This window comes from Ambystoma mexicanum, chromosome 1p (assembly GCF_040938575.1).
Source record: "Ambystoma mexicanum isolate Mex_15411 chromosome 1p, UKY_AmexF1_1, whole genome shotgun sequence".
Taxonomy (NCBI): Eukaryota; Metazoa; Chordata; class Amphibia; order Caudata; family Ambystomatidae; genus Ambystoma; species Ambystoma mexicanum.
This window is the reverse complement of record NC_090921.1, coordinates 222,538,821-222,563,928: the sequence shown is the minus strand read 5'-3', so window position 1 is coordinate 222,563,928 and position 25,108 is coordinate 222,538,821. Positions and strand designations below refer to the sequence as shown.

At 46.2% G+C, this 25,108-nt stretch overlaps 1 protein-coding gene across 1 annotated transcript in view; it reads left to right on the top strand.

Moving 5' to 3' along the window:
• STAG3 (STAG3 cohesin complex component) overlaps nucleotides 1–25,108 on the top strand; it is a 2,261,782-nt gene that overhangs the window by 2,148,809 nt on the left and 87,865 nt on the right. The window contains exons 29-32 of the mRNA XM_069646424.1: nucleotides 7,745–7,947; nucleotides 9,008–9,227; nucleotides 9,331–9,660; nucleotides 9,777–9,873. Of these exons, the coding sequence (XP_069502525.1) occupies nucleotides 7,745–7,947; nucleotides 9,008–9,227; nucleotides 9,331–9,660; nucleotides 9,777–9,873 (850 nt within the window). The remainder of the gene's footprint in view (nucleotides 1–7,744; nucleotides 7,948–9,007; nucleotides 9,228–9,330; nucleotides 9,661–9,776; nucleotides 9,874–25,108) is intronic.

The following is a 25,108-nucleotide window of genomic DNA, read 5'->3' as shown; positions in this document are numbered from 1 at the left end:
ATGCTTTCTCGTTCCCCTGGGAGGGCCTGTTCCTATATGCGTTCCCTCCATTGCCGCTGCTGATCCGGCTCATCAACCAGCTCAAGAGGTCACGGTGCAGGATTATCCTCGTCGCACCTGCGTGGCCGAGGCAGATATGGTTCCTGGACCTTCTGGACTTGTCAGCGTCCCCGTCAATCAAACTGCCAGTGGACGCGGATCTTCTCTCCAGGGAAGGAGGCGCCATCCTCCATCACGACCCGAAGTCGCTGAACTTTCAGGCCTGTCTCCTGCAGCGTTAGAGTTTGGAGGTTACGACATACCGGCCGACTGCAGAGAGGTTCTTGCAAAGGCCAGGGCGTCCTCAACTCTTAAATGCTACGGACACAAATGGAAGAGGTTCTCTGTCTGGTGCCACGCACAGAAGATTAACACTCTACGGATTACGGCTCCCCAAATATTGCCGTACCTGGTGACGCTGGCCAAGGCTGGACTGGCGCACGCTTCCATCAAGATCAATCTTGCTGCAATCTCCCGATACACCAGAACCACGGGACGGTCGTCTTTGTGGTCTCATAGTCTGGTGAAAGAATTCATGAAGGGACTGTTCAGATCGTTCCTGCCGGTGAAGGCCCCGGCCCTGGCGTGGGAGCTCAACGTGGTGCTGACAAAGCTCATGGGACCTCCGTTCGAGCCTCTGCACTCGGCTCCGTTGAAGTTCTTGTCGTGGAAAACAGCGTTTCTTGTGGCCATCACCTCCGCACGACAGGTGGGAGAGATCCAGGCCCTTTCTTGCAAGCCCCCGTACTTGACTTTTCACGACACAAGGGTAGTGCTCAGGACGCACCCCTCCTTCATGCCCAAGGTGCCTTCGGACTTCCACCTCAACGAACTCTTGGTGTTGCCTGTTTTCTTCCCGTCGCCTTCGTCGCCGGCTTAAAGGACTTTGCACTCACTGGATGTGGCTAGAGCGCTGAAGTTCTACGTGGACCGCACAAAGTGTTTTCGGAAGACGTCACAACTTTTTGTGAACTTTGGACCTGTCAATCAGGGGAAGGCTCTCTCGAAGGCTTCCATTTCCAGATGGCTCTCCGGCTGTATCATGTACTGCCATCGGTTGGCAAACTGACCGCTGCCTGGCCGTCCGAGAGCCCATTCCACCAGAGCGATCGCAGCTACCACGGCTTTCCTATCTGGTGTGCCCTTGCTGGATATCTGCAGGGCTGCTACGTGGAGGTCGACGCACACTTTCACGAAATTCTACTGCGTCGATCGGGATTCCAGGGAGGAGTCCAGGGTCGGCCAAGCAGTGCTGCGCAACCTGTTTGCCTAAGGTGAGCCTGGTGAGGAGGTAAGAATTGCTTAATGTTGAGTTTTGATGTAATGCTTAATGTTGAGCCTTTGCCACTTCCCGTGGTTGTGCATGTGTGTACTGCTATGTATTCTTTTATTCATGAGCATGTGAATCCATGCCAGACCCCATGCTGGAGAAGGAACAAGTTACTTACCTGTAACTGTTGTTCTCCAGCATGGGTCTGGCATGGATTCACATGCGAACCCTCCCGCGTACCCATCTGCGGCTCTTCACTTGGTCATACTGCCTCTTCACGTGCTACCAAATCTGAAGACGGCTGCCAGATACTGATTTTTTCTTTACCAAGGATTCCCAGCCTGACGACAGGGAATATTCATGAGCATGTAAATCCATGCCTGACCCATGCTGGAGAACAACAGTTACAGGTAAGTAACTTGTTCCTTCGCTCACCTAATGGCGATAATAATAATAATTACGATGTCACTGTCTCCACCAGTGAAACTACCCTGCCCGTACAACATGCTGTCACAGGACAGGGCAAGAACGCTGCACCCATGCCCACAGACACTCAACTTCCAAATTCCATGTCAACCAGTTTATAGAACTACCAACGTTCTTTCAAAACTGTTAGGCAGAATCTTATGCAGTTCCCTTAGGGAGCACTACAGAAGATTAAGACTACAGGTATGAGCAAAGAAAAATCCCCTTTGGTATCAGTCCGTACCACAAAGATTTAGTTGGTAGCTGTGGCTAAGCAGTCAGACTTGTCTCAAGAGGGAGATGAGCGGTATTCAGGGTTTACACAATAGGTATCACAGCACTATGGCACAAGGAAACACTGACCAAAGTTTTGTATCAAAAAGAGAATATATAGATTTATTTTATACACATCTAATTCAACAAATAAATCACAGTTGATAAAGCAAGTGAAGCTTAGTCAAGGAAAGTATATACAACTCCCTAATCAATTGTAGACCAGTTTGCGGTAGAGTGAAAACTGAGCAAAACGGCACAGTGAAAACCAACTACAAATGACACTCTAGCAATTTAGCGAAAGGGAGGGAAAGCACAAGTAAAACCGAAATATCTTCATACACCCCCTAGCAACGCTTCCTTGAAGTTTTGTGAACAAGTAATGCACAGTAATACTTTAGCAGAAAGATAAGTAATTGAAAACTGAGCAAAATGGCACTTCACAAGTTAAAACAGTAGGAAGGAAGAAGGGTTTAGAAGATTCAGGTGCATCAACACATTTCTCATTGAGAATCAATCTAGTGAGAGCAGATCTAACAAATCAGCCAGAGTCAGTGGTACAGGGCCAAGAGCTTAGGAGCAAAACTTTTCTTGTCGCTGCCGTCAAGTCTTTGGTTAACGAATATTGAAAAGGTAGATGCGAGGCGAAAGACAGCGTTAGACGAAAGGATGGCCAACCCAACAAGTAGATAAAGGATTTAAAACACCTTTAGGGCTACCGTGCAGAAAGGGAGGCCTTGCGGAACAAAGTACCTTTGAATGGAGAAGTGGCTCCTGCAGTGGCGGTTGTTCCTGGTAGTTCCTGCAGTTCGGGGGATCCGGCAGAGGAAGAGAGGCTCTCGTCGTGGAGGAAGGTTCGAATTACTGCACTACCCAGGGATGAAACCAGCCGCGGTGCTGCCCAATGAAAAAAAAGGTATGCTCCTTTAAATCGCGGTCCGGGTGGATGGCTGCCTAGCTATCCGGCCTCCAAGTGCTGGGCACTGGCGATTCGACCAAGGCAGGTCCGAGGAAGCGATTGGTGAACTGGTTGGTCCCACCAGCTCAAGGGAAGAAGGCTCTTGCGAAGATCTCCTCTCGTCGGGTGGAAGAAAAGTGGTGAGACGCTGCAGCAGGGCTTCACCGGTGATGCAGGTGTTAAAGATGTCCGGCTTCTCTCCCCTTCGGTTCCATAGTTCCAGTGGCAACGTCTTGCTCTTCCAGTCCTCAGGACCCTGCTTTTATGCAAAAAGAACCCCATTCATACAGCCTAGCCGTCACTCACACAGTGGAGTGGTCATCTTGGCGGTAGACCCTCCAGCCTATCAGGATAGAGTGCGACATGGGTTGCGGAGGCAACCCTGTTCAGGGGGCCTACTCCCCCTCCCACACAATGGACCCACCCCAGACTCAGTGGCGCGGAAAGGAGGGCTTCTTGGCAGAAGCCCGCCAAAAAGACGAACAAAGGATCCCCGACCTAGGTTAGGAGTTTAGAGTAAGACACGAGAAAGAATTTATATTAAAGTTCTGGCAAATAAAACCTACCGGAGTAAAGTTAATAATGAAATAAACCAGCTGTATGTTGGAGGCTGTCAGAAAAAGTGGTAGCCTCGAACAATGGGAAAACCCCATAGGAAAATATTTGCGGTCGAATATTTACGGTAGTAACCACTGCCACCAGCCAGAAACTTTAGAGAGGGGGACTTTACTGTACCCCCTTGAAGATGAACCTAAGAGAAAAACTATTAACCCTTGCCAGTACCTCCATAGTATGATGGGTTGTGCTGGTTAAGTTCATAAGATTTGACTAGTAAAGTCAATGGGGACTTAACATGCCCTGGGAGACAGTAGTCAGTCCCAGGGTATGGAGTCTATGTTTGGGGGTCGCTACGACACCCCTGTGTCACTGCACTGAGGGTGCTGTGCAACACATGTGAATAAAGATGGTTCCTATGGGGGAGAGAAAATCCCATAGGCATTAAACACAAAAATAGCGTAGAACACACATAGCAAAAGTGCCTAAGAGCGGGAAAAAGAGTCTCACTCTTAGCAGGTTAGCAATTAACAATTCTCCCTAACAAAAACCCATCAAACTTGGGAGAGAAAAGCCTGCATACACTTGATGTGCGCAGAGCGGTCATGTTTTATATGGAAAGAACTAGACCACTGAGAAAGACTAATCAGTTCTTTGTCTCGGTGGCGGCAGGAAGAGAAGGAGATGCAGTTTCAAAATCCACTATATCTAGATGGATTGTCCAATGCATCACACTCTGTTACACTCTTGCAAAGAGAGAACTTCCCTTCAAGCCAAGAGCACATTCTACTCGAGGCACTGGGGCTTCCATAGCATTAATTGCAAATGTCCCTCGAGTCCATTTGCAAAGCGGCAACCTGGAGTTCTGTACACACCTTTACAAAACATTACTGTCTAGATGCCCATTCTAGATCTGATTCCCTGGTGGGACAAGCAGTATTAAGACCTCTTTTCTCTACTGTTCCTTCTCACAACCCACCTCCAACTCCGGGTACTGCTTGCTGGTCTATGCACAGCATGTGATTCTAAGCAGATTAACAAGCATCAGAAGACCTGCATTACTTACCGTAAAAGCATTTCTGATGATTGTATCTGCTTAGATTCACATGCGCCCACCCTTCTTTCCCGCTCGGATGGAAGGAACATAGACATGTTATTACTTTCTCTCTTTCCTGTGCTTTCTCATGTCTAAGAAGGCTCCCTCAGCGCAGGAAAAATTAAAAAACAGAGGGATCTCGACACGGGAGGGATTTTGGGTGCATTGGACGTCACTATAGGGATAGTATTACAGACACACCTATGTCGACATCCCCTTTTCGACTACGAAAAACAAAATGCAATACTCTGCAGTGACCACTGGATGTCGGACTATGCACAGCATGTGAATCTAAGCAGATGCAATCATCAGAAATGCTTTTACGGTAAGTAATGCATGTGTTATATCTCTTTCCCAATAGAGGGTGGAGAAATTGTTATGAGATTTAGATTCAATGTCATGCTCACTGGAGAAATAATTGCTGCAAGAACAAAATCAATGCAACCCATAATAACATGCAGACAATGCAATGAATATGAGTCTAAAGAAACGTTGAGACATTTGCTGCTCGAGTGCTCGGCTTTATCTTCAAAGAGACTGTTTTATTTTGCTAGATTCGTACCAGATGCGTCTAATGTGGATTTAGATCAAGTCTGGAAATGTATATTATTTGACAAGAAAGTCTCGCTGTAATTAGCGATTGTCAGATTTCAAAAAATAGAATGTGATCTATCGTAAACTTTTAATATAATTGGGCAGCTTTGCTCTGTTTTAGATATGAATTTTGCATTTGAGTATTTTATCATCCTCTGATAAAATCTTGTTATTTTAGATTCATGAATTGTGAATATGCATTATTTTATCTTGTCTGCTATGATTCAGTTTGTATAATAGATTTGTCAAATGGCCATTTCTTAGAAGTATTTTCAAAATAATGTATTATGAAATTTTGCTCGTTTCTGAAGGTGAAATTACTTATTTTATGTATAGTTCTATTTGTATTGTGCCTTCCTCTTTCTCAAATATTGTTTTATGTAGTCTTTTTCGGTTTTGTATGTGAAACTGCTCATTTATCCATATGTCCTTTTGTATTTTGTGATTTCTTTTCTCAAATTTTGGTTGTTTAAATTTGTAAAGTTTTTTTTAAAGCCATATACAAATAAATAAATGCTTCTTTGCACCAATTAAATCATTACCTCTCAGAACACTGCTTTGAGTTCAAAGTTTGATTTTAAAGCTTCATAAAGGTAGCTCAACAAGATCCCAGAAGGGTATGTTTTGGGTGGGGAGGGTAGGAAGTGGGTGGGAATGGCCATAGAGATCAGCATGTACATGGGCAGTCAAAGGATGGGTAAATAAGAAAACACCTACAAGCATTGTGCCCCTCCTCATATGCCAGCTCCCCCTACCTGTGCACAAAGGTTAAACAAAACATTGTCATTGTGAGGAAATGTGAATGTGGAACATAAGCAGGTGTTACCTGCAGTGTTAAATAATCCTCCCATAATGAAGGGTTACATAATCCTCCCATTACGTATCACCCTGAGCACTGCACTCCATGCCCTCTATTTCTTTGGAAAATATAGCAACCGTTTCCTCCGGAGCAGAAATTGGAGACGATTAAGGATCTAAAACAGTTTTTGAGGATTGCTCTAGAGTTCTGACACTATTTTGCCTAGACTTTTACTTTCTCCTGGGAGGATCTTATTGGAACTAAAGATGGCCTTTCTGGCGAAATTCTATAGTGTACCCTTTCAGATAGTGATGACAAGGACCAATGCCGGCATATTGAATGACAGGATGTTCAAAAGAAATGAGCTATGGTGACTGTCAATGCAACTTGATTTACTCGTCCTGCAATAGAAGTCCTTGCTCACCATCAGTGTTTAGGAAGCAATGTGTGTCCAAGCAAAATTCTGTATTCCCAAACAATGGTGTCGGTGACGGCCAGTATTTCTGGTATGATGGCTAATGTTGTCAGACCCTGTGAATGTTGACAGTGACTGGCTCTTTTCGCACCAGTGTCAAGCCCTGTAACTTTGGTGGCAGAGCTGCGATTTCTTTTAAAAAATACCTGAAGGTCCTGATGCAGATTTGGAGACTACGGGCTCCTCTGTTATATTGCTCTCCTCACTTAAGCAGAGACCTTGGGCCTCATTAGAAGTTTGGCAATCGCGAGTGTTGGGGAAAGTAGGAGGATTCCAGCTTTGATCTAGAGGTGAATTTGCTGACTTTCATCCCATTTTCGGCATGATAAATAAATCGGGACTTTCACCGCTGCCACCACTTGTTATCCGATGGTAATACCGCTGGACCAAGTGGCGGTAAAGGTAGATGCATTGGGTGGTATTCCAGCGGATTTGATGCTGGGATACTGCCCAACTCCTGATTGTTCTTTACCATTTTCCCTCCATCTGAAGAATGGGCTTTTCTCACCTTGTAAACTAGGAAGGTGGATTAAGATGCTGTTTTTGGGTGTCTACTTGTCTGTCCTGTTACAATACTGGCAGCTTGTAGTCAAGCAATTCTTCCTTTCGTTTTTTTGTGCCTACCAGTAGCTTGAAGGTTCCACCATGCACTTATTTGTAAAGGCACCTGGGCTCCTGTAACTTTGGTTCAAACTCTCCTACTTGCACTGATTGCTTGGGGTTTCTATAACTTTGAGATACTTGTCCTCGTAGGCACTAGTTAGGGGTTCCTTTAATATTGGGGTTAACTTCCTGGCATGAACAGCTTGGTGGGGTGTGTCTGTAAAGTCAGGTTTAATGTTATAGCTATAACTGAGTGCTAGGGACAGCAGTAGATTTGGGTGATTCGAGCATTCGATGTATAAAGTTTTTCTTTAACATTTAGATGAATTGCCTAACAGCCATTGCTTGATTGGGACACTTGTAACACAGGAATGAATTTCTCGGTATGGACTGGATGCCTTCCTGGTGTGTGTATCCTTAGGGTAAACCTACTGGAATAGTTTGAGCGTCGTGCGACATTTAGGCTGCTTTTATGTGTGGCTGATTTATGGATCGTGAAACATAATGTGAACTTCCAGAATTCACTATTTGCTTGTGGTTCATATAAAACTGGATAGAATATTCCAGCATTACCGTCTTGCCTGTCAGTGCTTTGACTGCGTTTCTCACCCTTACAGCCTCCAGTATCTGGAGAAGACGTGCGAGTCTCTGGTGGCCACAGAGCAGCAGGACGAGTCTTGGAATCCGCTCATGGCATATAGACGCTCACTGAGTACAGAAGAGGAAACGTTAGCTGTGGCCAGTGGAATCATCAGCAAAGGATCAACTATGCCTTTGAAAAGGGGTCCTGTTCCTTCAGCCAAAAGAAGGCGCATTGACAGTATGTTGGACTGTACTACATAATACATTCACCCATTTCCTACTTGGTGCACCAGGGATCTGCAGTCATAGACGCTAATAACAATCCTATGGGAGGGATCTTTGCTCACAGCCTGGAAGTCATATTTTCAGTGGCGTATTAGCCACTAACATAACTTGCATGTTTCTAACATTCCTGGAAACCAAGCTACTAAGTCTACATCCTCATGAAGCTAACACCCACTGACCCCAACATTAGTACTCCTTGGTAGCCTCATTTGCCAAACCTTCCTGACACCATGTTATAGCCTCAGAGGCTATAACATTGTGTCACACCAAGCTGAACATTCTCCTCTTCGAAGGCCCCTGGCTATTCACTCACTGAAGCTAAGGTGGGCTTTTTCCCTTGCAAAAGGCTTGGTGTGCCTGCCACCGACAGTCCTCCCCAATAGACTTATAGACTGCTTACACTAGTTTGCAGAGTTCTTGCTGTATTCAATTAAGGAGGTTGAAGTAAGAGACTGGGACGGCTTGGTGTTCTCGCACCCTCATGGAGGTGGATGCCTTAGCTGGTGCACATGTCCTGTCATGTGGAGTACATTGCTCCCATGGTTGAAGATTTTGGGAGAGGGAGTGTTGAAGTGGATTCTTTTTCAAAATTATGTTTCGTCTACCAAAACCAGCCCATGTAATTCAAAAGAGAGTTAGGCAATCCCTAGACGACAGATGAAGGTTTGAGTTTTTATTGTGTAGGTCAGCTTTGAAGATTGAGGTAAAATTACAATTGGGTCTCAGTGTCTCACGTTAGGCCACAAATTGAGGATTTATACATGTGTGCAGGTCAGGAGTGTTGCTAGGTCTGGAAAAGACCTGGGGCTACGCTGATGTCGTAACTGTTGGGGCTGGGGGCTAGCTAGTCTTTTCGCTGTAGCTCCTGAGATTCTATCTGGGGCTACAACCAAAAGATCAGGGGCTATAGCTCCCTTAGCCCCCCGTATATTTAATTGCTTATAGTACTGGTGTAACGTGCATAGTTATAGGAAGAGCATATAGTATCCCATGATGACCGTTTTATATTCTAGTGTTGAATTCAAGTGTGGATTCAAGTTGGCTGAGAACAACTGATAGTCTTCAGCTGGGTGGCCGTTTGAAGACGCCGCAGCACACTTCCACCGTACTGAAAGAGAAAGCCAAGTCGGGCAGGAGGCAAGAAGGCCTATTGGGGGAAGATGATGATGATGAGGAGGAGGAGGAGGAAGCAGATATTTCAGATAGGGGCTCAGAGTCTGACTTTGCCGAGAGGTAACTATTTGTGACTTAGCACTTTGCAGAGTGGTAACTATCTGTAACTGACATAAGGGCTTCACTATTGCCTCCAACATATATCTCTAACTTTTTTTCTCAGTCAGTCTTGGCTTGGCACACAGCGTTTGCGAGAGATGCCGACACCAGCAAGTCATGGGCAGCCACTGTCACAACTTGCTAGAATTTCCAGACAACTTAGGCTGCGGCCCCAGCTAAGGGCACCAGCAACGCCAGCTAGTGAATCCAGACATTACCTGGGAGAGCCCCAGCATCAGGTATCTGGAATACCAGCCAGCCAGCAAGGATCGCAGAGGATGGCACCTTCCTCGCCTGCCAACGACTCTGGCCTGCGTTTGTTGGGGCCACACCGGCGGGCTCATGGAACACCAACCACTGTGTCCCGAGAGATCCTCAGTGGTGGAATTCATCGGTAAGCTTGTGATGCTGTACTGTTCTTGCCTATTCATCAGATGGCAGAGAAAGTGCAAGCAAAGTTTCATGGCTCAACATTTTTACATTTACACGCTTTCTGTATCTCTGTGCTAGGCTTAGCTTGATGGAGGAAGATGAAGAGGATGATGAGCTGGTAATTCGAGATGATGGTACAAGTAAGGAATCGGAGAGCCACTCTGATACAGACATAGTGAGTAACTATCTTTGTTTCTTAATTGGAGCTGGAAGAAAGTGCACAAAATCTCTTGTTGAGCTATTATAAAGTACTAGCATGTGAATGTATAGAAGATGCCTATACGAACATTAAGTACAGATTTCTTATCTATTGATCCACTGCAGAGTCACAATCTTGAGACTACTAACATGCACCATTCTGGCAGAATTCAAAATTTTTATTTATACTTTTCTATTTTCAAAATGTCAAGAACATTGGTATAATAATAAAATGCTAAAATGATTGCATATCATTGTCGCTAGATATAAAGGATTGTCTTTGGTTGTGTTTTTCTTGAGAAACATTTGAAATTTGAGGTTTCTAAAGGACTCCTTACTCCCACTAATTCATCATCTATGATCACTATCTCTCAGCGCAGCTGCTCTTCGAACCATTATCTGCCACCAGAGGGTGCAGCGCGGCTCAGCCCACCTCTATGCACACCCCTGCCAGACATGACGTCGGGGCCAGTATATATAGAGGACCTGTGCCCTTAGTTCCCTTTTCCGCACTCTGCTTGCTTTAGGAACACTGTCCTTAAACTTGATTCGTTTTAGCGAATCTTTAGCTTACGTTCTTTGTATTCATCGCAGTGCTGAATCAGACAAAGTCCACAGGTTTTAAACCTTGCATGGACTGCGGGCCTCAGCTGTCCATTTCAGACCCGCTCTGTTTTGGCTTTACTGTCTTGGAAGTCAGGACGGTGTGGGATGCCAATCAATGCAGCGAAGGCGCTTCGAGAACATTTGACATAACCTTTATCCTTCCTCTACAAGAGAGGTTATAAACGTACTCGTTTGAAGTCCCGGTGTGCTGACCGTGGATCAGAGAGGAACGGTCCACCGTCTGAAAGGACAAGAAGATGAAACACTGCCAGAGGTCAAGATCCCCTGGTGGTTCTTAGTGATGTAGCTCTTCTTAGTTGAAGAGGAGGAGCCACAACTCCAAGTACATCCTGGAGAAAGTGGCCCTGCAGGATCCTTTTTGCACCCACTCTAATTCACAATGAAGATGCTTGAACTTTGCCAAAGCCTTGACAGTTCCAGCCACAGCATCAGCGCCAACGGTTTTGGCCAAGCCCACCGCACTCAGGCAAGCAAGCAGGGAATCCGTAAGCAGATGTGACAAGGTCACGTCTAAGGATCACACCGTTCTGTCTCTGGTTGTTAGTCCTTTTGCAGCGCCAGAGTCGCAAGAGATTATCTCACTGGGAAAGCATATATGTCCCATTTGGAGGGCATTTATAATATGGAGGGGGTCACTGTCCCATTCAGTCTTCATGGGGAACAAGGGGCCTTGGTGGATCATGTGGCTGACTTGCAGGAAGCAAGGGTCCTGAAAAGCTTGCCAAAGCTGGAAATACTCCCTGCTGCCACTCGGGCAACCCACAGGCCGCTTTCCAGCGTCTGATGGCGAAGGTGGTCAACACATTGGGGCTGTTGACTCCTTCACGTCAGAAGGTGCAGTAGCAGTAACTGACATCCTGGACAAGGGTCCAAAGAGGAGCCAGTGCTGAAACTGAGCCCTTTTGCGTCGTCGTGCTGCGGTGACCACTGTCCGAAATTGCTAACCTGAGCCGAGTCCAGTCGTGAGAGGGGTCCTGCATCGAGTTTTGCTGGATTCTTCAATCTAGAGTCCTTGCAACCGTGAAAGACACCAACCGGAGATCAGCTTGAACCTGCAACCTCTGTGAATCGAGGACTGCGACTTTCAGCAGGAAAAGCAACCTCAGACCCTCTTCCTTTTTCTTGACGAGTCTGGGGAAGAAGCAGAGTACGGGGGCGGGCGGGTAAGTTACAGAACTTCTTACCTGCCCCTATACTCCCATTATAAGTCAATGGGCTTATAATAAACTTTAATTCTACCATTATGTATGCGTTGCCATTGCTTGCTTGTGCAAGACATCTGACTGTTGGGGCTACTTTTGGACATTAGTTTAACTTGAACCCTTCACTACACCCCAGAGACCCTACCTGCATTTTTCCTGCTTCATACCTTCTATGGAACTTTAACCTGAACTATTAAAAAGGCCCCAGACAACTTAGGGCTAGACTATTTTAGTTGGGGATCATCTCTGTGGACCTTGCGTGCGTAATACTACTCTAACCTTTCCTATGCAGGAGTTTCTGATGTGTATTATGCTCTATAACAAAGTGAATGTATACATGTATTTAGTTTAATAGTCTTGTTTGTTACCTCTACCTGCAAGTAGTCATTTTTCATAGTGTGTTTTTGGCCATAAATAAATAACCGTATTTTTGTACTTTCTGTCTAAGTGTAATCTGTGATTGCCATTGTGTAACCTCATTGTGGTCCCTTTACAAACTCACCACCTCTGAAGATCTTAGCCTAGACCGCCTGTCACTGCTACCTGCTCCCCAGACTTGTCCCTGTCACAATATAGGTTGGCCTTCTATACATCTGTCCACCAGGCCAGAGTATAGAAAATCAGGCCTAACTAATTGGTGTACAGCTGTGGGTTGACCCTCTCCACATAACATCTGAGAGTTTTGTGAAAAGGATCTGTATTGGGTACCACAGTGTAGATCACTGGTGGCGTGTCCGGATAATACTTACACAGAACACTATAATGATTTATTGCCTTGTAGAATAAGTCACCTACTGTACTAGATATAATGGAAACAATAATCTTTGCTACTTTAAGCGCCTCCAAGGTGGTTCAGTTAATAAAGATGTGTATTTTGGTGGGTTGACAAAACCTAGATGGTTGGTGGCGCTGGCAAGAGGCATGCTACCTCAGTGTTGTCACTAGTTATTTCACAATTCAGTCCAGAGTTTTGTTTGTGCAGGAATATGTATTATTTCAAGTGCAGCATAACACCTGGGACACACTGTACCAGGTTGGTGAACCATAAAAACAGAAAAAACAGCCGACGCGCGTTTCAACCAAAGTATTTCTCAAGGCTGTGTGTGGTGGGGGTTGGTGAGTGGTGGGAGAGTGAGTGGTTCAGTGACATGTTGCATGTGGTGAAATCATGACAAAGAGAATCATATATCAATCCAGACATGGTACGACACAGTGGGCCTAAATGTATGAATATTGAATGTCTTTTTCCATCATGAACATGTGACTACTGTGTCGTACCATGTCCGGATTGATATATGATTCTCTTTGTCAAGATTTCACCACATGCAACATGTCACTGAACCACTCACCAACCCCCACCTCACAAAGCCTTGAGAAAGACTTCGGTTGAAACGTGCATCGGCTGTTTCTTCTGTTTTTATGGTTCACCAACCTGGTACATTGTGCCCCAGGTGTTATGCTGCACTTGAAATAATAAAATATTCCTGCACAAACAAAACTCTGGACTGAATTGTGAAATAACTAGTGACAACACTGAGGTACCAAGCCTCTTGCCAGCGCCACCAACCAAATAGGTTTTGTCAACCCACCAAAATTCTCCTCAACTTCCTGGGAACCATGGAGTCTGATTCCCTGACAAAACCACATGCTAGGCTGCATGCCTAACCTTTTGCATAAACGACGAGTTGCGCAGGGGACCTGGCTGTCCCGACACCAAGCTCCTCACCCCTTGCAAACTAATAAAGATGTGTGCTGACAGGGGCTTGACAGTATCTGGCATTAAAGCAGAGTTGGTTGTTCAAATTCTGGACTTTGAAAGAAATAAGGTTGTGCCTAACTTAGCAAATAGTCCTGATAGTAGGGCTGGGGCTGGACCGAGCACAAGTAATGTAGTTACTGCAACTACAGTTCAGAGGTTGAGGATAAGGAGGAAGAAAGTGTATCCTCTGAGCTTTTGGCTGTCACCAACTCAGATGCTGAGGCATTGTTCAATTTGAAAAAGGAGAAACTTAGGCTCAAAGAGCTTGAGTTTAATGTGGCCAGATTGGAATTTGAGAGGGTTGAAAGGCAGAAAAATAGGGATCACCAGCAGGAGCTTGCCAAGATTCGGGCTTCACAAGGTTCTTCGAGAGGATCTAGAAATGTTTCTGGGTTCTCTTCACATCCTAGGTTTCCAAAAGATCTCTTAAGTATATATGAAGAGAAGAATGACATAATTGACTGGCTTGTAACCTTTGAGTATACATGTGAGGTACAAGGAGTGAGTGAGTGCTGACAGTATTGCATGGTTGATCAGCAGACTGTCCCATTCTGGCTGCAGTGCCGTTATGGAAATGTCAAAAGCTGATAGATTAGGCTTTGTGAAACTAAAGCAATCTCTGATCCTCAGGTTTGGGAAGACTCCTGCCCAATACTTGAGGAGGTTTAGAGAATACAAAAGAAAAAGTATGACCTATGTAACTTTTGTTGCAGATTCTTTAAAAAAACTTGTTTGGATGGATAGAGGGCAATCAAGTAACCACCTTTGAGGATATGAGCAATTTGGTCATGCTTGAACATATTTTTGCCTCTTGTTCCCCAGAGTTTAAGCAGCATTTGGCTAAGTCAAAGGAGTTGAATCCAAAGAGGGTAGCCATTGCTGCTGAGTTATGTCCATCACATAGTGTCCCATAAGGACAAGCCGCCTCCAGGTAAGCAGAAAGAGAAAGAGGGTGGGGGTACTGATAAAAAAATGTTCAAGAAGGCCTACAAAATGTTTAATAAGGGGAATTCATCAGAATCAGGTCAGGGTAGTGGGACTAACCCTCCCAAGCATGTGAGTGGTTTCTCTAAACTCCCCTATGTGTCACGTTTCAGTGAGACTTGTGAAGCAAATGACCACAGGAAGGGGGACCCCAAATGTAAGAGTAAGACCATGGGGGTCCACTCTGCCAGTCTAGCCTTCTCTCAGTATGAGGAAGAATAGCTGGCAGGGGGTGTCCTGTCCTTTAGACTCCATTCCCTCAGAGGAAGAGTCTGAAGTTAGTTTAGATTCCTTGGGAACTAGTAGTGCTGGAGCATTGGCTCCCATCCCTGTCCTGTTGCATAGTCATAATTCTTATGAGGATAGTGTTCAGTTAGGAGGTGTTAAATACCTCTACTGTTAGGAACACTGGGCCCAGTCCTAATGATGGAGCTTCCTTCATGGTAAACCCACATGTTCTTGCCAGAGTTTATGTGGGGGATACTCAGTTGGCTGGTATGCCCTCTCAATGTTCCAGTAGCACCTGTCATTCAGATTGCGGGGTTCCACAAGGCCCGTCTCTGTCCCCACTTATTTTTAATCTTTATTTTCAGCCAGTTTATAGGATTTTTAGGAAATATGGTTTGCTATTTCATTCATATGCGGATGATATGCAACTATATATTGAGCTACAAAATAGTGAAGAGGACTTTGAAAGAATTAATCAATGTATGAAGGAACTTAATGAATGGATGAATAGCAACCATCTACTATTAAACGCTGCTAAAACGGAAATCATACTGTTTGTTAGGGAGAATTCTCTGTTGAGGCTAATTTCCCAAACCTAGTGAGTCCTCCAGCAGCTTTGCTGTATTTTTGGGGTTTATTTTTTTCTCCTGCTAAGAGTGAGACTCTTTTTCCTCCCACTCTTAGACCTGATTTGAGATATCCTTTGACTTTGAAATGTGTTTTGTGGGCTATGGGGTCTTTTACTCCATAGGGTTTCATGTATTTTTGATAAGTGTGTTACACAGCACCCTCAGTGCAGTAACACAGGGGTGTCATAGTGATCCGCAAACATAGACTCCATGCCCTGGGACTGACTGTCTCCCAGGCATGTAAAGTCACCATTGACTTTACTAGTCTTAAATTGTGAACAAAACCAGTACAAACCATCATATTGTGGAAGTACTGGTAGGGGTAATTTTGCAGTCCCCCCTCGTCGAGTTTCTGGCTGGTGGCAGTGGTTACCAGGCGAAATATTCCCCCGGAATATTTCCTATGGGATTTTCCCATTCATTTTAAACGCACCGCTTTTTTGGTGCAATGTTAAAGATACTGCTGGGTTATTTATTTAATATTCATTCCCCGGTTGGGTCTTTTTGCCAGGACTCGGTTTTAAAATGGCGTTTGTGTTCGCCTCTGTAACTCCAACCCAAGTCGAGCCCTTTGTTTCACTTTTTGGCGGGCTTCGGCACAGAAGCCTCCAAAAGTGGTGCCACTCTGTCTGGGTCTACAGGATGTGTGGGAGGGGGGTTTAGGCACCCTGGACTGAGTTGCCTCGGCAACTCAAGTCGCACTCTTGTGTGATTGGCCCAGTGGTGACCCGCCCGGCTCACCACTTAGCATGTTGTGAGTGACAGCTAGGACTTATGAATGGGGGTTTTCTGCATAAAAGCAGGGCTTTGGGGACTGGAACTTCAGAAGTCACCACAGGACCGAAGAATCCGAAGAGGGAGAAGCTGAGCCGACCTGCAACGACACCACCGGTGCAGCCCTGCTGAACCGTCTCACCACTTCCCAACGACAGAGAAGATCTTCATCCCGGAGAGTCTTCTTCCTCTGAACTAGTGGGGATAACCAGTTCGCCCTCTTTTCGCCTTCCTGGATCGTCTCGTGGTCGAATCGCCCATGCCAAGCACCCCGGAGGCCGGATAGCCACGCTTCACCACTACCGTGAATAAAAGGGTAGTACCTTTTAACCGAGAAACTCCGCGGCTGGTTTCTTCCCTGGCAGTGCAACGACCTCCAGCTTTCTTCCACGTCAAGATCTTGTCTTCCCCTGGACGAAGCACTGACTTGCATCCGCTGCCAGGAACAACTGCCCCCGCTGGAGCTTTCTCACCATTTCAGGTACTGTGTCCCGCCTGGTCTCCCTTGCAACAGACTGCTCAAGGTGTCCCGTAAATCCTTGACTCTCTATCCTGGGGTGACTTGGGACCTGCTAACTAACTTTTTCTGAACTGATCCAACCCTTTTTGAACTATCTGCAAAGACGTTTTAAAGTATCGTTCAACTGTGTGATCTTGGACACATTCCACCTTGCTCTCTCCAAGAGTGGGCCTGGCCTATCACTTTCTTGCTCCTCAGTAGACTCTGCCTTTTCAGACTTGCTCTGGTTCCCTTAAAGTGTTTGTATTGTGTATTGTCCTAATTCTGCCTTTTTTCCTCCCTTTTTAATTAACTTATTGGAGTGCCATCTTAGGTTAAGCGCTCACCTCTGACTGAAAATAAGTGATGTTTTAACTAAGACTTGTTCAATAAGTAATCAGGGATGTATATATATTGATAGTGAAAGTGTTTGAACTTGCTTGCCATATTAGTGTTAGTGTATTTTACAAGTGTGTTTTTAAATAAATAATTATATACTTTTATATCCAAGCTCTGGTCAGTGTTTGCTTGTGCTACTGTATCTCCGTACCTATTTTGTATACTCTATATACTGCCTAACTCTTCTTGAGAGAAGTCTGGCTGCTCAGCCACAGCTACCAGGTAAATCTGGGTGGTACAGACTGCTACCAATTGGGTTTACTGCGAACACCTGTAGTCCTAAGCCTTTTGCAGTGGTCCCTTAGTGAAATGCACAGGTTTCTGCCTAACACTGTTTAGTTCAAAGAACAAAAAAAAGCAGAAACTCAAAGCTCTCCCCCTATGATTCTTGGAGAACAACTGCAATATGCTGAAAAAGTTAAAAAAAAACCTTGGTTGCTGGTGGCAAGCAAATTTGAACTGTTATGCCCAAGTAGGGGCCAAAGTGAAAACAGTTCACTTTGATCATTAAGGAAAATACTCCCCTATATGCCAATAAAAGATAGAGCAGTGGTGGTGGGGGCAATGACTAACCCCCACCTAGATTATTGTTACAGTTTACTAGCAGGGATTCCTCAGAAGCAAATGATGAGACTCCAAAGAGCACAAAATGCAGCAGGGAGAGCCATTGGAAACTTGAAGAAAAGTGATCATATGTCATCTATGCGGAAATCACTACTCTCCACTGGCTGATGGTGGAAGATAGGATCACATTTAAAATGGCATGCCTAGTTTTTAAATGTACTAAAGGGCTGGCCCCTGCATATTTAGCTGATAAAATAACATTTTTAGCCAACATCAAGCCAGCATTTCAAAGTGACCTCTCAACCACAAACATTTGTAGATTAGGGAACTTGGATTTAAGCATTTGGTCCTGACCTAGATTAGCATTTGAACCTCCCTCTAACTTAGTTGTGTTGTGCTGTTTATGGTTTTCTCCTCACCTCAGGCGTATGGGCAGATTTATGTTGAGTATTTCTGATATTTTCAACGAAGATGGTGATCCTATCCCTGAGTAATTCCTTGGGGAATTAAAGTATCTGCTGGTCACTAATCTGCAGGCGGCCAGAAACCTCAACACCCCCACCCCCCTGTGGATATCCTTCCGACACCGACTCCAGAAAGCCACATGCTTCTTTTCAGAAAATGGTGTATAAAATGGCATAAACATTGCTATTCTTCATGCCCGTCTAAAGGTTATGGAGAAAGACCTTGCTGTCCTTCGTTTCAGTAGTGGAGGCCCCAGTGTTAGTGGCCTGGAAAAAGGAAGCCACAAGCCTCAACATCCCTCCCCCCACCGCCCCCTTTTGTGGATATTTTTCCAACACCGACTCCAGAAAGCCTCATGCTTCTTTTCAGAAAATGATGGCTAAAATGGTGTTAACACTAGTATTGTCCATGCCCGTCTAAAGGTTTTGGAGAAAGACCTTGCTGTCCTGCATTCCGGTAGTGGAGGCCCCAGTGTTAGTGGCCCGGGAAAAGCCAGCTTCTGTTCTTGTGGTGGCCAGAGACCTAGGCAAGATGCATTGCCTGAAACCTTTGGATCCAGATTATGGAAGGTTTGGTGGTACAAGCCATGACAGCCAATCTAAAACCTCCTCAAAACTCTCTTTAACTCCTGACAGATTAAGAAAGAGACTGGATGCTTTGGGTGCAAGGTGTTCGCTTCAGGTAACCTTGCTCTAAGAGCAGGGAGTGCATCTTGCGCTTGGACAAATTTTCATTTAGACTCTAGACAGTGGACTCTGAAGAAGCAGAGAAATGAGGGAGGGCTTCAAGACATTAAATTAGACTCTGGACTGCAGACTCTGAAGAAGTAGAGAACCTCCCGGTTGGAGAAATGCGGGGGGGTGCTTCAACACTCTAATTCAGGATAACAAAGATGCAGCAATTAAGATCTTGCTGTCAGGCCTTGATACAGCAGACTCTGTGGCACATACAATGGTCCCTCCAGACATTTCGGGGTAATCTCTAAATATGCCCTTTGGCGGACATAACCATCGAAATGAGAGACGGCCACACAAAGTTGTCGTTATCTCTGCTTTTGATCTATTTATTCAAATAAAAGCATATGGGATAAATGTCCCTATCCTAACCTGAATGTTCCTACTTAGCAAAACTAAAAGATAAAGAAAGATGACCTTGTGTCTTAATGTATCTTACCCTCACACTAATACATACAATCAAAGTGCATAAGGTAAATACGTCCATTTTTAATGTAACCGAAATGTGCAAAAGTTCAAACTTAGATTTCCTGTAAAGCAATCCTTGTGGCCAGGGTTTGATTCCCTTCCCCTGAATCAATTTAGGAAAAATTTTGAAAGAGTTCTGTTTCAACAATTTTCTTAGAAAATGTTCCAGTCCTGGTCAGCTTTTGGTTCCTTTTCGCGAGGCGATTTCCTTTGTGCCAATGTGTTTTAATTTAACTGGGATCTGCACCCTAACTACTATATTGCAACTGGAGCAATATTTATTTCTCGTATTTTCACTTGGAATGGTACTTATGCAGAGTGCGCTCGCCGTGTTAAAAAAAAAAAGAAAAAAACGTTTTTCCACAAATCTTTTCTTTTCACATTTACAAATTCACATCCAGTTTGTCGAATACTGGTATTTTTATTTTTCATATTTTTCCAAAAGTAAATTATTGTGGTGCATTGGTTTCATATATTCAGCACAAAAGACTGTCTGTTTCAACAATGTTCTATTCAGTCCAATGATAAATGTCTATTTCAATGGATTGCTTGTCTCCCGCAGATTCCTCATGTTGATGGATATTCATCATCCAGCTCTGCTGCTCGGAAGCTTTTCGCCAGGGGGTGTAGTGGACCTGGACTTGCCAGTCGATCGGTCTTGCCCGACTCACGCCCGTCTGCTCCGGAAGTGGCATCGGGCACCGTGTGTGTGTGTATGTATATATATATATATATATTTCTGAGGCTTGTGGAATCTGCTTAGATCACATGCTGTGCATAGGCCGACATCTAGTGGAAGCTGCGGAGTATTACAGTTTGTTTTTCGAAGTCGAAAAATGGGCGTCGACACAGGGCGTGCCAGTAATACTATCCCTAGTGTGACGTCCCCTGTACCCATGATCCCTCACGCGTCTAGGATCCCCAGATTGTTTTTTTCCGCCATTCTGGTCGGAAGCACTTCATCGGAGTTCCCTGGCTTTGCCATATTTTCACTCTAAACTAATTCTAATTTGCCCCGTTTGACCAACCTTTCGTCGATCAACATCTCGACGCCGAACCGGGGAGGAGATCAACGTCGAATACCCGACGGATTGGGCCTTGAGGCTTCCGCCTCGGCTCGGGCCTGGGCCGCTGGCCTCGGCCCTACAAGTAGGGAGAGTGGGGGTGGTACACTTCCACACTCGACACCTTATTACCTACACACACTTGCCCGCTGCCCACAGGCGCGTATGGAGGGTACGCCCTTTCAGTTTTGCCCCAAGTGTAATAAGAAATACCCTTGGGTAGATAAGCACGCTACGTGCAACCTTTGCCTACCCAGAGACCACCCCGAGACGGGTTGCAGGGCCTGTAGTAGGTTTAAGGCCAAAACTCTTAAGGACCGCTCCACCAAGCGTTGGGCCCACCACGCCAAGCTAGCAGCTATGGAGGCGGAGGGTACCTTCAGCGACGGCAGCGACGCCGAACTTTCGGACGGCGAGGGCACCAAGGCGTCGAAAGACAGCCGAACGCACGTCCCCGGCCTCGGAAGGTCGTCCGTCCCGGCGACTATGGGGAAGTCCCCCGGCGACAAAAGCGTTACACATACACACGCTAAACACAAAAAATCCACCCGAGATTCGACGTCGTCGAAACCTCGGAAAGAGGCACAGAAGGAGCGGTCCGAAAGGACGTCCTCTGGGCGGTCCCGGTCGAGGTCGCCGCACGACGTCAGGCAAGCCTCCACACTTGCACAGAGTGCCTCGACCATTAATATCCCGGAAGATCATTCGTCCGGAGACGAACACGACTTCCACCCCCAGCCTGCACCCCAGGAAAAGGGTACATCACTTGGGAGTAAAGAGGGCCCAGTTTCGAAGGCTAGTTCGAAAGACAGGGATTCCACCTCCGATCCTCGACGCCAGGCGTCGAAAGATAAGGGAAAGGGGAAACACACTTCCACCCACGGGGAAGGGGGTAAACAGCAAAGGAAACAACCCTTGCAGTCCTCCACTACAAAAGAACTGACCAAGTCTTCTCAGGGCCAATCCATAGAAAGTCCCAGCAAGGCCACCCCAAGCTCAAAACTCTGGTCATGCGAGGACATTGACAGAGTAATGTCAAGGATGTCTTCCTTGGCGAATTTTTTCGAAAGACACCCTGAACAACTCATAGCTTTAAACCCTCAGGAAGATTCTCCCTCAGGGTCAAGGGACCCTATCCCCTCAAATAAAAGACCCCGGGTCGAGACACCATTTAGGCCTTTAGACCCCATCGAGGTCCAACCCTATTCTTACCTCTTCCCTACAGACCAAGGAAACTCTTCCCTTATAGAAGGTCAGGAAATTGACACGCCAGAAGATCCTGCAGGATCAGATTATTACGGCGAAGACGAAGACGAGGATGAGCCAGAAAATAGCCCAGATATTTTCAGAATGGACTCACCAGTCGAAAGGGAAGCCCCAGTGTCTGATTCCCCGATAGATAATCAGCCCCTCCTGAATGAACTGCTCTTTCGGGCAGCTAACCACTTCCACATAGACACACAAGGTGCCCAGGAAGAAAGGGACTTTGCGGAAGAACTAATAGGGGAAAGGAAGCCAGTAGCCCAGACCATTCCCATCCTAAAATCTGTTCAACGCAGAATAGCACCATCCCTTGTCAACCCAAACCTGACAAGACCTGTAAATCCGAGAGTGGAGAAGCTGTTTAAAGCAGCCCAGTCGGACCCCCTATATATTAGAGGTCAACTTAAGCCAGACTCTCTAGTAGTAACCAACACCCGCAAAAGAGCTGGTACACCATTATCTTCCTCTGAGGCTCCCCCCGACAAAGAAAGTAAAAAACTTTATGGTTTTGGCAGGAAAGTAGCTTCCACGGCAGCCTACCAAGCCAGAATCGCGAATTCCACCACACTGTTGGCTAGCTACAACTGTCACCAGTGGGAAGAAGTGGCAGCACTAATAGACTCTGCTCCCGAACCCCTTAAAAGCCAGCTAGCTCGCATTTGTGCGGAAGGAAGGAACGTGTCAGGCTGCACTGTAAAAGCAACTCTGGACGCCGCTGACAATGCGGGTAGACTTATAGCAGAGGGGACTGTCATCAAAAGGCATGCTTGGTTGAGGCAGTCGGGATTCAAAGCAGAAACACAAGCTGCGCTCTTAGACAAACCAGTGGAAAGTGATCTCCTGTTTGGGAAGGCAGTCGAGGACGCTCTAAAAAACGCTAAGGAAGAATTCGACACCCTCAAATCCCTTGGCCAGTTAACTACCAAACCACCTAACCAAAGAGGGAATGGCAATTTTCGTCGCTCCCGCGGCCAAAATTCCAATAGAGGAAATAGCTACTCCCACACCCAGGGTACACAGTGGAACACCAGCTCACAACAGTCTACCCAGGCGTATGGTAGGGGTAGTAAAAGAGGACGTGGTAGAGGCAGAGGCAGCCCCAGTAAAGGAGGAGGCACGCCTCCACCAAAGCAGTGACGCTCAGTTCAGGGTCCCTTCCCATGCAACCCCAGTAGGGGGACGAATATCAAGTTTCACCCAGGCATGGGAAGGGATAACATCCGACAGATGGGTGCTGTCAACAGTATCCAATGGGTACTGCACAGAACTACTGCAACGTCCCCTAAACCATCCTCCAAGACAAAAACTCCACTCTTTACAACATCAGAAGATCCTCCTCGAGGAGATCGCCATTCTGCTAGAAAAGGACGCGATAGAACTCGTCCCGGGACACCAGGTAAACAAGGGTATCTATTCAACTTACTTCCTTGTGCCAAAGAAAGATTTAACAATGCGCCCAGTTTTGGACTTACGGCCTGCCAACAAGTATGTCAAGCCCCAAAAATTCCGTATAACCACACTACAAGAGGTAATCCCACTCCTAAAAAAGGGGGATTACATGGCAACCTTGGATATGAAAGATGCCTATTTTCATATTTCCATGCTCCCGGCGCACAGGAAATACTTGCGCTTCAAGGTGGACAGTCGCCACTACCAATTCAAGGTACTGCCCTTCGGGATAGCTTCAGCACCAAGGGTATTCACCAAGGTACTGGCGGTGGCAGCTGCACACCTACGCAGGGAGGCAATCCCAGTGTACCCTTATCTGGACGACTGGCTCATAACGGGGGAAACCCCAGGAATCTGCAGGTCAAACATTCAGAGGACCATCGACCTCCTCCACGAATTAGGCTTCTCCATCAACGAGAAAAAGTCAAGTCTGGTGCCAAGCACCTCAAAACAGTTTCTAGGAGCTATCCTAGATACTCAGAAAGGATTAACCTTCCCTTCGGAAGAAAGAATTCGGAACATACTTCTGCAAATTCCGCATTATCAGTCAGGTCAACAGATAACAGTACGCAAAGCTATGCGGTTACTGGGCATGATGGCGTCATGCATTTACCTGGTCCCCCACGCGCGTCTGCGCATGCGTCCCATGCAGGAATGGTTGGCGAAACAGTGGTCTCAGGCAAGTGGTCAGTGGGACGATCTAGTGGTCGTTTCGCCAACACTCGTACAGAACCTACTCTGGTGGACAAGAGAAAATCTCGCAAAGGGGAAACCCTTTTACGATCCCGAAGTACAGGCAGTGGTGACTACAGATGCATGCCTGACGGGGTGGGGAGCTCACCATCTCCACCACACAGCTCAGGGTCTCTGGTCTCACTCAGTAGCCAAGAACCACATCAATCTGCTAGAGCTTCTGGCAGTATTCCGAGCGCTGCAGGCGTTCGAGCCCCATCTACTAAACTTGTCGGTGCAGATCAGGACGGACAGCACGACAGCCATGTTCTATCTGAACAAGCAAGGAGGGACTCGTTCGCCAAATCTGTCCAAGCTTGCCCAGAAAATATGGATATGGGCACTCAGACGGAACATCTTCCTGTCATCGCAACATGTTCCAGGGGAGCTCAATTCCCTAGCGGATGCTCTAAGCAGAGACTCCCTCCCAGAAGAACACGAATGGGTCCTTCACAAAGACGTAGTAGAAGATCTCTTCTCTCAGTGGGGTTTCCCCACTATAGACCTATTCGCCACAAGCGAAAACAAACAATGCCCAGGATTTGCATCCAGGTTCCCACAACCGGACTCCCAGGGGAATGCCCTGTGGATGAACTGGTCAGGGATGTTTGCGTACGCTTTCCCACCAACTCCTCTCATCAGGAAAGTGGTGTACAAGATGAACAAGGAATCGATGACGCTCATCCTAGTTGCTCCCATGTGGGCGAGACAACCATGGTTTCCACACCTACGCAGGATGGCGGTATGCGAGCCCATCAGACTCCCAGCCTGGTACAACCTTCTGTCCCAGCAACAAGGTCAAACAGTGCATCAGGAACCCAACTCTATGAACCTAGCAGCATGGCTCCTGAAGTCATAGAGTTTGGACATCTCAAATTACCACAGAGGTGTATGGACATTCTAAAAGAGTCCAGGAAACCAAATACAAGGCACTGTTACTTTGACAAGTGGAAAAGATTCGTTATCTGGTGCCAGAGTAAACAAATCAACCCGGTTGATTGCACTCCTTCCAACGTTGTAACATACATGCTCCACCTGCTGGATGCAGGGTTGGTTTTTAACTCTCTGAAAGTACACCTGGCAGCCCTCTCAGCCTACACCACATCCCATAACAAGGTTTCGTGGTGGAAAGTACCAGTGGTTAAAGCCTTCATGGAAGGAGTAAAGAGACTTCACCCTCCTATATCGAACCCACCGCCAGGATGGGATCTCAACGTGGTGCTATCTAAGCTCATGGGGCCCCCCTTCGAACCCATGCATAAAAGTAGTCTCAAACACCTGACTTATAAAACGGCCTTCTTAGTAGCCATTACCTCCATAAGAAGGGTCAGTGAAATTCAGGCTCTGTCAGTGCAAGATCCTTTCTTTACTA